The sequence below is a fragment of the Solanum verrucosum genome, unplaced genomic scaffold (assembly GCF_900185275.1).
Source record: "Solanum verrucosum unplaced genomic scaffold, falcon-dt-bn FXZP01000261.1, whole genome shotgun sequence".
Classification (NCBI taxonomy): domain Eukaryota; kingdom Viridiplantae; phylum Streptophyta; class Magnoliopsida; order Solanales; family Solanaceae; genus Solanum; species Solanum verrucosum.
The window spans coordinates 2,741,002-2,754,585 of record NW_026019969.1 but is presented as its reverse complement, the minus strand read 5'-3'; the positions used below and the strand labels follow the sequence as shown (position 1 = coordinate 2,754,585).

At 34.8% G+C, this 13,584-nt stretch overlaps 3 protein-coding genes across 3 annotated transcripts; 2 read left to right on the top strand and 1 right to left on the bottom strand.

The window, feature by feature from the left end:
* Positions 1–2,166: 2,166 nt before the first annotated feature.
* Positions 2,167–6,365, top strand: LOC125815283 (uncharacterized). Its single transcript, XM_049494725.1, has 3 exons — positions 2,167–2,176; positions 3,773–4,737; positions 5,649–6,365. Exons 2-3 carry the CDS (start codon positions 3,800–3,802, stop codon positions 6,121–6,123), a joined length of 1,413 nt encoding a protein of 470 aa, XP_049350682.1. The 5' UTR covers positions 2,167–2,176; positions 3,773–3,799; the 3' UTR covers positions 6,124–6,365.
* A 656-nt stretch (positions 6,366–7,021) lies between these two features.
* LOC125815319 (uncharacterized) lies at positions 7,022–10,251 on the top strand. The gene is made up of 3 exons (XM_049494763.1): positions 7,022–7,164; positions 9,264–9,346; positions 9,974–10,251. The coding sequence occupies exons 1-3, from the start codon at positions 7,086–7,088 to the stop codon at positions 10,007–10,009; spliced, it is 198 nt and encodes a 65-aa protein (XP_049350720.1). The 5' UTR covers positions 7,022–7,085; the 3' UTR covers positions 10,010–10,251.
* Positions 10,252–10,626: 375 nt separating this feature from the next.
* On the bottom strand, positions 10,627–13,196 carry LOC125815304 (uncharacterized protein At4g00950-like). The gene is made up of 2 exons (XM_049494747.1): positions 12,494–13,196; positions 10,627–10,933 (listed from the first exon to the last, which is right to left on the bottom strand). Exons 1-2 carry the CDS (start codon positions 13,106–13,108, stop codon positions 10,856–10,858), a joined length of 693 nt encoding a protein of 230 aa, XP_049350704.1. The 5' UTR covers positions 13,109–13,196; the 3' UTR covers positions 10,627–10,855.
* Positions 13,197–13,584: the final 388 nt, after the last annotated feature.

The following is a 13,584-nucleotide window of genomic DNA, read 5'->3' as shown; positions in this document are numbered from 1 at the left end:
TATTGTTTTATTAGATTGGTAGAACTTGGTAAAATTATGTGTATTAACTTTGCGGTATATATCATTTAATTTGTGTATTTATTTATAAATAAATAAAAATATAAAACTATATATTTTGTTAACACGGCAACTTGAGATTAGGGGTGTGCATTCGATTTTTCGGTTTGGTTTTACACTATTCGGTTTGGATTTTCGGTTTTTGGTTTTGTAAAATTAGTGTAACCCAATCCGATCCAAAATAAAATTGGTTTGGTTTGGTTTGGTTTTTCTCTATTCGATTCGGCTTTTTTCGGTTTGGTTATTCGGTTATGTCAATAATTAATAACATATATAACCAAAGTAATAATATTTAATCCCTTAAATATACTTTCTAATATAAATCATAAGTAAAACTTAAAACACAATACTTATAAGTATACCTATTATAGATGTAATTCAAACATAAAATATAAACGTAATCATCATGAAAGGCAATAACCAAAAAGGGACAAAAGTGGTTAACTCCAACTTAATTCTAAGCATAAACATTATATATATAATTCGGTTTTTTTCGGTTTTTCGGTTTTTATTTTTAAAATTCAAAACCAAACCAAAAAACCAAACAAAGTAATTTATTAATCCAAAACCAATCCGAAAAACCAAAAAACCAATCCAATTAAAAATTCGATTTGATTTGATTTGGTTATTCGGTTTAATCCGAAGTGCACACCCCTACTTGAGATTCTTTTCTAAGACATTGTTTAAGAACTATGATTCTGTTTAAAGGTAAAATTATAAGAATTGAGAAAGTCTTTTACAGGAAAAAGTACAAGCGTATAACTTATTGAGATTCAAAATATATGTTTAATAAAATTTCTATTTCAGATCAACCTGATTTAAATCATGATTAAATTTCTTAATTAGAGATTTTTAAATTCAATTCTAACAAAGAAAAAAGAAAAAATTTAAATTCTTTTTCTTTGTTAATAATTTTTAGATAATATAAATTTAAATTAGTCGTAACCTATGATCAAAGAGGAAAGAAGTAAAGAAGAAAAAATTGCTTCTTTGGTCATGAAGAGATCATTCTTCTACAATTCTCTTTCTTTGAAAAGAAAACCCCACATTTGAAAATAACAGATTGCTTGTAACGTGAGATCCCTTTGTAGAGTCATTTTCAATAATATTATATGTATATGTGTAGGTAAATTATCATAATCCTAAAAATATCTCTAAGCAAAAAATAATTCCACCAATGCCCTGCAAATTAAAGCCAAATATATATATAGTGATAGTACTAAAAAGGAAAAAAAATTAGTAGATCCCAATTATTAGACAACCTGGTCCCTTTAGTCATCACTTCTTGGACCCACCATTCCCTATCATAATCTTCTACTTATCTATTCATCCAGTCAGCAACATACTTTCTATAATTAATACTATTGCTTTTTTTCCTAATTATAAAATTATATATAATATATTCTTTCCTTCCACAAATATAACACTATCTCTTTATTAGTTCATTTCAAAAAAATTATATTTGACAATACTTTGCATTTCATCACTTTTAATAGATATTTAAAAGCTTTATCATCACACATATTGTATAAAATATATATTTTCAATTTGTGTGATCGTATCGAATTAAACTATGTTAAAATCAAGATAGTACTAATACATATTATTAGGTAAATTATAATTTTACTAGATGTAGACCCAAAAACAACCCGTTATATAATCATTAATATCATACTTTACTTGCCTTTATACCCAAATATGGGTTTTCTCTTTGCTTCAAATGTAACTTCTTAAAGTATAATTGGTGATAAAATGAGAGCAAAACATGACTTGTAGTTATGTTTAACCACAAGTCTTTATCTTAAAGCTGCACATAACAAACAAAACAAATTGTGTACATAAGCTAGAAATAGTGTAGGTGATTTATGCAAACAAAAAGCTCATAGAACGACACCGTTTAATGTGCAAACTGTAAACAAAAACCGACAGACAAATGGTGGGATGATACAAGTTAACTGTGAAAAAAAAAGGGATGCTGAAACTGCTGGCGCTGAGGGGTGGTGGGTCACTTGTTTCTGAAAATTGTGTCCTTTGAACAAAAAAGGAAAAACATTTCGTCCAGATTATAAACCCCTCTTGTATATCCATTTAATTTTCCCCCTATGTCCACTGTTTTGAGGTTAATTTTTTCTCTTGACTTTTCTGTTGATGTTCATAGGTAATTGTTTATTTTAATGAACATGTTTGAGTTTTCAAGTTTTTGGTGATTTTCTTGGTATTATTAAATTATTTTCTTGTCTTTTTTTACTTCATTTTTTGCTATCTTCCATGTTTGTAAGGAGTGGAGGTTTGGGGTGGAGTAAAAATCTCAGCTTTATCAGTATATGCTGCTGCTGATGATGATGATGAGTGTGTAAGGATTTATATGGGTTTGGGGAATCAAGATTGCTTATAAAAATTTGATCTTTGTGGTTCTTGATTATGCAAGCTTAGTTTAGTTCTTTGTGAATTGTGATAGAGAGAAATCTGTAGTTTTCTCTGATATCTACTAGTATGAGTTATTTTAATGGGGGCAAATTTTGGATTTAATCTTTTGCTAATTTGGTGGTGTTGACTGTGCATGTGATGGTGTGAAATTCTCTTTTTTGGTGTATTTACTATGCTAAGACTGGTAAACTATTTCCAGGGGAGATTCCCTGGAGTAGGACTTTTAATAAGTAAGTTGTGGTTGGATTTTTTTTTTTTCTTTGGAAGGACGAAAAAAAAAAAGATTCTTCCCGAATATTCAGAACTGGAGTTTGGGGTAAATTTGGGATCTGTTTTCAAACATCTTGAATGGTACTTTAGGCCTTGTAGTTGGGTTCTTTTGGTTCTGTTTTGAGGATTTTTTGGTATGTGAGGGGGGCTTGGCTCTCTTCAAAAACCACTGGATTTTATAATATTTGGTGGCAGATTTAGACTGTCGTAGTGGTGAGGTTACCTAATTAATGCATGCACAAATTTACCATTGTATCTTTTTGGCTGTCTTTCGGCAACTATTTTCATTGTTATTTCTCTGTTCCAGAATATGTTCTGTAGAAAAGATAGGAATATAACAGGCAGTAGATTCTTCATTCATCTGAGTTGTTTGATTGAATTTATTCTCATTTTGTACATATTATCATCTGGAGAGCTTGAGATACAAAGTACTTTTTTAAATCTGCAATGAGAGCTTCACATGTTTTTTTTTTACCCTCCCTAGGAGCTCCCACCCCTTTTTGCTCCCTTGGTGACTCGAACTTGCAACCTTCAGGTTGGAAGTGAGGGGTGCTTACCATCCGAGCAACTCCCTCTCGTCAGAGCTTCACATGTTACTTTCTTCTTTGCGTATTTTTAGTTTAAGTGGCATAGGAGTACTTTTTAACCAAAAGATTTATTTTGTGGGGGTAAACGATGAATTGGGATTGGATCATTGCAAGAGGAGATGGTCAGATGTGATAGAAAGGTTCTTGCCTTTGTCCAAGGGGAGTCATTGACACCCCTTAGTCTTCGGTACTTCTTTATATGGTGAATCCCCTTATAGAAAATCTCAACCCCGCCATTGCTTGTCATCATGCATTTTCATCCCCCCCCCCCCTCTCTCCCCTCTTTAAAGAACTAGTTTCTATGTTGAGTTTTGTTCCTGCAAATCAGGTTTCATCTATTTGTCAAATACTGTTCATATTTATATGTTTGTCCTCGAGAGTGATGCATGAATCTTGATGAACTCAGTGTCTGATGGATTTTTCTGTGACAGCAAAATGTGCAGAAGAATGAGCTAGTAATGGCTGTGGCAGAAGCAAGAACTGCTTGGCAAAGAGCAGTTAATCGATGTTTGGTCCAGGAAGATGCCAAACGAGCTCCAAAGTTGGCATGCTGCTCATCAGCATCACCCTCAGCAAAACAGGTTGATGCTGGACCTGCAAATGGTGCCGATGCACAAAATCCTTCTGGCACATACTTCATGCCTTTTGACAGGAACTCTTCATATTGTGATTTATCCCCTAATTCAAGATGGTGGCTGCATCTTCAACCTAATTATGGGTATCAAAAAGGCTTAGTGAGTGAACTGGTAGATTCTATTGAAGCAGAGATGGAGAATATTGGACCAGATTTAGATTCAATCCCTAAATATAACAAGTTGTGTGATCAGAATGAAGCAGATAGTAGTTGTATGGATAAATTTACTGTAGGTGGATCTCTAGATTCTCAGGTTACAAGATCTGCAAGCTATGTAAACAATGACTTGGGAGTTGGAAGCAAAGAACTGACAGATGTGTTTACTGAGATTTCCAAGGATAGTCCTAACCTCGAGGACACAGGGTATCCCAATGAAGCAAGTAAGAAAGGTCTGGTTGATCTCACAGTCGGAAAGCAGATAGATGAGCTTTCATTTGATACAGAATATCCCTGGATTGGTGTTGAGAAAACAGAACCATGGTGGCGAACTGCAGACACAGAGGAACTTGCTTTATTGGTTGCACAGAGATCACATGATTTTATGGAGAATTGTGATCTTCCCCAGCCTCAGAATAATTTTGTTAAACAAGACCGCGACGTGGATGTTGACAGTAAGATTTATGCTTCTTCTACGGGTTCGAAAGCTGGAAGTATGCGCCAGCAGAATACGAATATTTATAAACGTGGCAATCTTTCTTTTGAACGCCCGTCACAGTTAGATGCTGAAGGGAAGTTGCAGCTTCACACTTGCAAGTCATCAAGGTATTGCGTAGGACTAGCTTCCGTCACTGCTTAATGTACTATATATCGTTCTTATACTCACAATTATTCTACCAATATGGAAAAAAGCTCTACTGCACATACATACAATTACTAGCAATCTAGCATCTATATATATGAGGCTGAGTGTTCGAACTTTGTGGTCCATATCTGCGTCTCTAGCATTCTTCTCGGCTTAGAATGTAATTTGATGTTAGTGTACATATGCTTATCTTGATAGTTTAGACTTCCATGCAAGGTTTTCTTTGCACTTTGTTGACAAAACTGCCCTTTTTCCATGTTGAATTGCACAACTTATATGAAATGGATCGCACCTATATGATTTCATAGTTGTTTTATCTTGCTTGGTCGGTTTGGGTCAAAGTGCAGTCATTTAGAGGAACTGGGTCTTAATCTATGAACTCAAGTGCAAAACCTAGTAGCATGTGTTTTCACTTTCAGGTTCAATAACTCAAGAAAACAATGATATAATTTTATTTATTTAAGTGTGTTATTTTCTTATGCTGTCATTGATAACTGTCTCATACATCAAATGCAATGAACATGAGAACTGTTAATTCTCTTGCATTACTCTTTTGGTAACTTGACACTTCTCTCCAGATTTTGCAGCTCTTCAGATGTTCATTTGTTCCATGATAGTAATATTGATTTGTTATGTTGTCAATTAGCTGCAATCTGGTGCATGCAACATGTTAGCAGTTTTATGTCATCGGAACAAGTGATCTTTTATGAGATAACAATGTCATCTACTCCTCCAAGTGAATGGCATATACTCTAATAGCCACTTTTCGCGTTTCAACGTTTCTAGATTGATTTCGAGTAGTATTTCTTTAGTGTGTCTATACTCTATAGAGCATGTTTGAGGTGCTTAAGAACTTTTTACTTGTACATAGTTTGAAGAACAGTGACACCCCTAGCCAAAAGGTTGTGCCTGAAATGAACACATCTGGAGATGATGAAAGCAAGGCCCAACTACTAAAAGCACTTCGTCATTCTCAAACGCGTGCTAGGGAAGCTGAGAATGCGGCAAAGCAAGCCTTTGCGGAGAAGGAGCACGTTGTTCAGCTGGTCTTTAGACAAGCATCACAACTTTTTGCCTACAAGCAATGGTTCCAGCTACTGCAACTAGAGAACTTCTACTTCCAGATTAAAAACAACAAAAAACAGCCAATGTCGACCATGTTACCAAGGGTGCCCCAGAAAACTAAGAGACCGCAGAAGTCGTCTGCTAGGGTGAAACGAGCCAAACGTGGCCGTCCCAAGTATGACTTGAGCAGATATGCAGTTGTTTTTGCATTAGGTTTGGGTCTTGTTGGTGCAGGTTTGCTTCTTGGGTGGACAGTCGGGTGGATGGTACCGACGTTCTGAGCTGTGTAGATTGTATCCAATTTTCCTGTTAATAGTAGTTTTGTAAAGATTGGTTTACAGGGGAGTTGACTGAGTGGTTGTGTCTATGTATGTTAGTTGTATGATGATGATCATTTCTCCATTTACTTTGGTCTCAGCTTTTAGTACTTAAATTGAAATTAAATACTGAGCTTTCCCTCAGTTTGTACTTGAAGACAAGCAAGCATGTATATATTTTAGGCAGAATCGTGTTTTTTCCTCACCAAAATTATGGTTTCTATAGACTCTTTTGTATTGTCATGATTAATGGATTTCTTAGAGTTGTTGATTATTACTATTATTTTTAAAAAGTTTAATTGTGTTATATTGTGAATGAGATTATTAGTTTGATTAGTACACAAATTCTGATATATTGTTATTAAGATTTTCTTTTTCAACCTGGATTTCCAACTATGCAAACGAAGTGTTATTTTATGCTAATTTACGTCTAATGTGGAGTACGTTAGTGGACATGTCTTCTCCACTTGACTAACATATTTTTGTGCCAAAAAACAAACCTAGGGTATAATTGCTCAAGTAAAAATAGTTTTAAGGGATTCTTTTTTTTACATCGGGGTATGCGTATTTGTGTGCAAGATTGGGAGAGAGGAAGAGGCAAGCTACCAATATCAGCTGCAAGTCAATTATCTACCTATTCACCTTTCTCCCCTATCTCGCTTGCCTCTCAATTTTCTAAAATTATTGCTATGAATTGTAATTAGATAAACTACTAATTAATTATGGTCCAAACTATAAAAAAAATTCCTCTTATTCTTTGTATTCTATAACCAGGTACAAATACATGGGCCTGGGATAAACGTTATGGGCCGGGTCTCTTCAAAATAACCGACCCGCTAAACTCGTAGCTTACACAGCACAGCAGCCAACATCTTCAGACTTTTCTGGGTGATAGGAAATTTACGGGAAGAAGAAGAAGAAAAGAAATGGCTGTAATGGGGAAGTTGAGAATGTTCGTGGTTCAGGAACCAGTCGTAGCTGCCTCTTGTCTCATCGCTGGATTCGGTGATTCTCTCTCTATCTTTACGCTATCACCAAATCTACGATTTTATTAAAAATAAGTTGTTGTTTTTTCATTTGTGACAATTGAATTTTACACATAAATTCAGAATTTTTGAACTGTATATTGATGGGAATCGGCGTCGATGGACCTATTGTGGTTGAATCTATGAAATCTGATGTTTTCAAAGTTCATATTTTTCTAACAAAACCCTGCAAATCGGCAGCTAGGACTTACATTTTTTTTGTCCATATAATGATTATTTCGATACCAGCTTCTCTGAATGTACTAATGCTTGATTGCTAACTCCCTATAAATTTATGTGATCACTGATTCAGCAATCCTCAATTTGGGTATTGTAATTTTCCATGGGCAATATTTTATTTTATTTTATATAATTGAGGTTACAATTAGCTCTTCATAGCATATATAGTGGACCTTTAATGTAGTGATTGGTCTCAGTATGTAGAGGATCTCTTTTGGAGGTATATAGAGGTTTTCGGAGATTTATAACATTGTGATTAATGGGATAATGTGCTCGTTGAGTACACAGTTTCTTGTGATTAAATAGGCATACTAGGATATTAGTCCAAGACACTTTTCAGGGTATCTGTTCCTCATTGTGAGCTCTAAGTATCAAGTTCGACTTTTGTGAGTGAATCTGCTTATTCATCAGTTGAGCTGTAGGTTTTTGGTTAGCAGTGGCCAGTGGGTTAATTAGAATTTGCAGTGGGCTAGTGGCAGCTGATTTGCCTCTTTATCTAATTGAAAGAATATAAAAGGTTTTGGCCTGACTCTTATTCTGATAGTAGGGAATGTACAGCAAATAAGTAGATAATTGAGAAGAATAACCTCCACATATTGTCACGAGTATGATTTCTACAAAAGGATAACCTGCATCAAGTTGATCTGTTGCCCAAACAGGAATCTGCTACCAGATGACTCCTTATTCTTGCATTTTACACACGTGAGCGCGCATATGACATATATATTTGTACGTCTCACTGTAATAGAGCATGCAAACTCTCTTTTGTACTTGTTATCTTTCCTATATCTTCATCTCATTGATGCCATCGATATCACTTCCCCAAAAAAAGATGTCTCTATTTATGTATGGACGTCTTTATGACTTTTCCTTAGGAGTGAGTAAAGGATGGGAGCCCAGAATCTGTGAGCTGACTGTAGAGAGTGGGTTCCTCTTATTGCTTTTCATGCTTAGACCAGCCTAATTCCTGAATGCAAAAGCTATATCTGAGGCATATGCATCTTAGGCTCTTAGTGTTATTTTCCTGCTGCATTATGACAGAGGTGACAAAGTGAGACCTAAAGAAGAGTGTACATTTTCTTTCTTTTAGCATTAAGTATGTTCTCATCTGCATATCAAGCAGAGAAATCAACAGTATAGGAATAATAGATCTGGATGTCCTTTACTAAAATGGAATGATGGTAGAGCAGAGGTTATCAACCTCAGCTTCTTCACATGTCTATCTACATTCATTAAATTATATTTAGTTTAAGATTTTAAAAGCTGATCTTTTTCAGATTATTATTTGATCTAATAGAGGGATTTCAATAAGTGAGATATCTTCTTTAAAACTATAATCTACTAATGGACATATTCATCTGTCCCACTGGGTTTTGAAACCAGTAATTTAGTAACAGGAATTTGGAGAAGCCTGTCTCTGCAACTGTCTAGCCATTGATCATGCAAGTAAGATTCATTGACAACTCTGTGTTTTGTCCCTTATGTGCTTCCAGAGATGCGTCATGGGTGTTGTCTGTTATTGCCTCCCAGTAACCCTTAGTAGATTAGTTTCCTGTATGGCACAAGCCAATTAGCTCAGCCTTGCTGAGAAACCCTCTTGCAAAAGAAATGTGTGTTAGTAGCTCAGGAGAAGATTACTTTGGTTAATGACTTGGTGATTCTTTTTACCAACTCAAGAAGTTGGAGTCTGTGCATCGTATAATGATGACCATTCAATTACCTACTGAAGTAGTACATTTTGTATACTGTTTTTTGAGAGGACACGTAATGACCTTCTATTCCTATCTGCCTTTCTCTTCGATTGAGAATCAGTTTGTCTTATATTGCTTGTAATTTCAGGCCTCTTCCTTCCTGCGGTCGTAAGGCCTATTCTGGACTCTTTTGAATCATCCAAGCAAGTTCCGGCACCTCCTTTAAGCGATGTGAGCAATTGTCCATCTTTGTTTTATGTTCTTTCTGGTTTATGCAACTGTGTTTTTCCCTCTTATTAGTCATATTCCTCATCATGTGTAGATATGTTTATTGGTTTGTTTGATCTTTGCTTATACATAAAGGCTGTATTCTTTTGGGGATAAGCATAAATTGTCCCTTTACAATATGCTAGTTCACATTCTTGTGTATACTAAATAGGATATTCAATGTCATCCATTTTTACTTATCTTTTATTGTAGGTGAATTGCTTTGACTCAGATTGTACGAGTGTGTTATAGCATCATATTGTGCCAATTTAACTGATGATTTTTGTTATAAGCGCTAAGTTGAGATTTGAATTGCAAATTAGGAGATTTAGCCTCTTGTTTTTCGGATCAACCAACATCCATATATTCACGCTGTCTCATTTTTTCCTACTGATTGCCAGTTATCTCTCTAAGGTTAATATCATAGAGCTCCGGAAATTGGATGCATGTGGCATTCCAAAGACTCTAAACTAGTTTCTGAACTGAAATGCTTTCAAACTGCTTATAAGTTGTTCATGTCGTACGACAATGAAGATCTTCAGCTGATTTTCGTTCTCTTCTTCAATTAACATAGTTTGCTACTTTGTGCAGGTGGTTGCGGGTATGACTGGTAAAAAACAAGGATAAGATACTTGTGAGGTTTTAGTTTCAACCAGCTCCTTGTAGGCTTATTCCATCCCTCTTGTTTCATCCTGATCAGAAATGAAAATAAGGCCTTTTTTTGTGGATACTTTAAATGTTTTGTGCAAGGGGGGGAGACCCTCCTCATTTGTAAGCACTTGACAGAGCCAGTGCTACTTGGATTCAAATACCGAATTGTCTTCAGTTATAACCTAATTAAATGCATCTGAAGCTTATCATGATTTTAATTTGTCTCTGTTTGAATTGCTTGTTAGTTAGTTCTCTCAAGAATTTTGTTCATCTGAGCGCCTCCTCTTTTGATTTTAGCAACCCAGTATAAAACTGAAGTAAACCCGAAATGATCACATGCTACTAATGTAGATGACTGTTGGTGGGTTAAGTCTTCACTGTCTGAAGTATACCCATACTATCATATGCGTTTTTCTTTATTTGTCACGATGGAAACTCAATTTTTTATGTTGGTTAGACTTGGAAGTATTTACCAAAGTATATCTGTTGGTTGGAAAATCAAAAAAAAATTCCAGGTCGGGGGTGGCGTGGGGTACTTCTCGTGTAGCTATGCCATCGGCATGACCAAAATGCAAACCATAAATATTTACCTGATGATGCAAGGATATATAAATGGAAATGTAATCTAGAAAATGATCTCACAATATTTACAATAGGTTCTGGTGAAATTCAAGGCTAATGATAGTAGATTGCTACATTCAAGCCAGGAGACATGGTACATTTGTTTCTATATTTCCTGAGTATTTAACCAGGAGTACTTAAATGACTAGAGAAAGCAACATAAAGTCTTCACTTCATAAACATAACAGCTATTGTTGAAACTTAGTCAATAAGCGCTTCTTTCTTTGATTTTTTGCTCTTCCATGGTATTACCTGCTTGAAACCCTCGTATATTGTTGCCTGCAAGATTTCAACAAGAACAATACTTGAGTTTAGTAACGCTGATGGAAAATAGAAGACGACACAAAATTCTACTTATGAAGGCCAAACAATAATGGGAATGATAGGTTCGTAATTTATTATGAATATGAATCTCGAATATTCTACTGGATGGATACTTGTTAGTATTATTTCATATTCTATCAGTACATGTATTTACTAATTGTGCCTACCAAAACTAAAGAACTCACCCACTTATTTATTGTCCGAGTATAAAGTCTGATCTTTCATAATGTTCACCAACTTTATTAATTGCTAAGACACATCCTTTAATTTCGATTGAGAAATGTTGGGATGGGAATGCTGAATGTTGATGAATGATAATGATAGCAGAGCAAGAAAAACTGCAATGGTGAAAAGTCTACACATTTCCCAATCCATTACTAAAAACAGGTACTCCAATCAGCCAGCCAACCCATATCCTTAAGTCCCTTTTTCCCATTAACTGCGATGACATTGGACGCCCTATAACTTGGGGCATGACCTGCCAATTCAACCCCATCTATTATCTTTGAACAAAGATAATTGGGTACACTACTAATGGATGGATGTAATCGATGGGCTGCTTTTTCCTTAATAAAAAATCTTGAGTTTGAGTCTTAGGTATGGAAAAATTATTAGTAGGAGCACTTTCATTTAAATGAGGCCTTATGCAGAGCGAATTTGGTAAAACAACGGATAGAAAAGAAAACAGATACTAATTGCTAACAGCTATATTTGTGTTTTGTGTAATACCTACCCTCTTGCCTAAAAGTGAAGTTAACTAGGCAGGCCCCTTCTTTAACCCCACTGCCGTCTTCTTCAACATCATCACCTGCCCCAATTATTAAGCTTTCTCATTACTCTATCTTTTTTGTTTTCATTCTCATATTAGTCCATCATTACCAAAAGATATTTTTAATTAATTCTTATGAATTCAGTCATCAATTCTTCAAATTTTATTTTAATAATAAAATGTTTGAAACTAAGTTGCTAAAAGTCACAATATCTGATAACAATTACTCCATTTTTTTAGAAATGATTGAAAATTTGATAGTCAAAGAACAAACTATTGATCCTTTAAAGAGTTGGGATAGGACGGCCAACCTATAGGATCTAGCTTAGAGGCATGAAATTTATCACTATATTGCAAGTCTATTAAGATAGCAGTGTGTTAAAAGGAAGTTTGTAGTTATGAGGGGGATGAAGCGTTGCAAGTAGTTATTTCATCTTAATCCAGTATTTTTTTCGATGCAGAACATAATTTTATGTATAAACTTATTATAACTATAAAAATCATAGATTTGAACCATAAAATAGGAAAATCTTATGGGATTGTTTGGTATGGGGATGAGATAGATAAAATTACTCCAGTGATAACTTGTCACGGGACTAACTAATACTCTACCCACTGCATTTTATCTCTAGGGCAGAGTATGAATCAAGCTTAAAAAAAGAACCAGGACAAAAAATAAATACAGTACTATTAATAATAGCAATGAATTTGTAAATTGATAAGTGGAGTTGTTAATTAAGACTTACCCAAATGTGAGTCTTAGCCTGTGAGAGACCTGAAAAGCTTCCACTTCTTTTAAGTGTTGCCATTTTCATAGTGCATTCATCATTCAAACTAACACAATCTGTTAAATCCTTTCCTTTATTACGACGCCACCAGCTTTTACTTTCCACTTTCTTCTTGCCAACAACAAACGCACTAAGTTGCCCTATTTCAGAACTAGCAGTACTATCAAATGACCCTTGTCGACGTCGATCCCTCAAGAACCTAAAAGATGAAAACTTAGGCTTGCTAGTAATATAAGGCCCATCAAAAACAGTTGTGGGAGAAGAAGTTTTGGTTAACTCCATGTAAAGCCTAGGAGGTGGCTCTAAGCATATGGAATTTGGTAAAGGGATAAGGTCAGTACAAGGACGAGGCTTTCCAGGTTCTTCTTCCCAAGAAAATGGAATTGAAGCTAAAGTATGAAGAGGAGTTAACATCCCTAAATCTTCTTGTGAATTTACTGAAAACAGGGGAAGTTTTAGTGTTGAACTTGTTTCTGTACCCATGGTGCTCTGTTTTTTGTTGGTACAGAGGAGAGTAATGGGTAATGTTTTATGTACAGGGAAAAACAGCAAATGACTATATAAATAATGCATTTGCTAGCACGTTCTTGACTTTGGATTTTATGATGCTCTATTAATTGACTCTTTACTTGTTAGCTGCCTGACATGATGGGAATAACTTTTGCTTTTCTTCTTTGTGTTCATTAGTTACGTAAATGCAAAGGTTAATCAACTACTTTTAACACTGCAATTATTTTGTTTATCGGAGCTTGATATGACATAAAATTTAACTAAAGAATTGTGTTAAAGTTAAATATAGACAAATAAATATGGCTATAAAACTCTTAAACACGGTATAATATTTGTATATCTATAAAAAAAAAATTAATTTGTCTTCATTTCACATTTATATCCTCCAATTTTGAGTATGTGCAACTAAACACTTAAATTTGTATAAAACTGAATAAATAGACACACACATTCTACATGGCATCTTACATGACAATTTGAGTCCTACGTGTATTATGTCATATAGGACTCATGTGTTTACTTGTTCAGTTTTATACAAG

Bases quoted from the DNA above. Each gene is read 5' to 3' on its own strand.
- LOC125815283 (XM_049494725.1), top strand. From the start codon at position 3,800: ATGGCTGTGGCAGAAGCAAGAACTGCTTGGCAAAGAGCAGTTAATCGA. The intron at 4,738-5,648 runs GTATTGCGTAGG...ACTTGTACATAG, and splicing joins CACACTTGCAAGTCATCAAG to TTTGAAGAACAGTGACACCC.
- LOC125815319 (XM_049494763.1), top strand. From the start codon at position 7,086: ATGGCTGTAATGGGGAAGTTGAGAATGTTCGTGGTTCAGGAACCAGTC. The intron at 7,165-9,263 runs GTGATTCTCTCT...TTGTAATTTCAG, and splicing joins TTGTCTCATCGCTGGATTCG to GCCTCTTCCTTCCTGCGGTC. The intron at 9,347-9,973 runs GTGAGCAATTGT...TACTTTGTGCAG, and splicing joins CGGCACCTCCTTTAAGCGAT to GTGGTTGCGGGTATGACTGG.
- LOC125815304 (XM_049494747.1), bottom strand. From the start codon at position 13,108: ATGCATTATTTATATAGTCATTTGCTGTTTTTCCCTGTACATAAAACA. The intron at 10,934-12,493 runs GTAAGTCTTAAT...GAAATCTTGCAG, and splicing joins AGGCTAAGACTCACATTTGG to GCAACAATATACGAGGGTTT.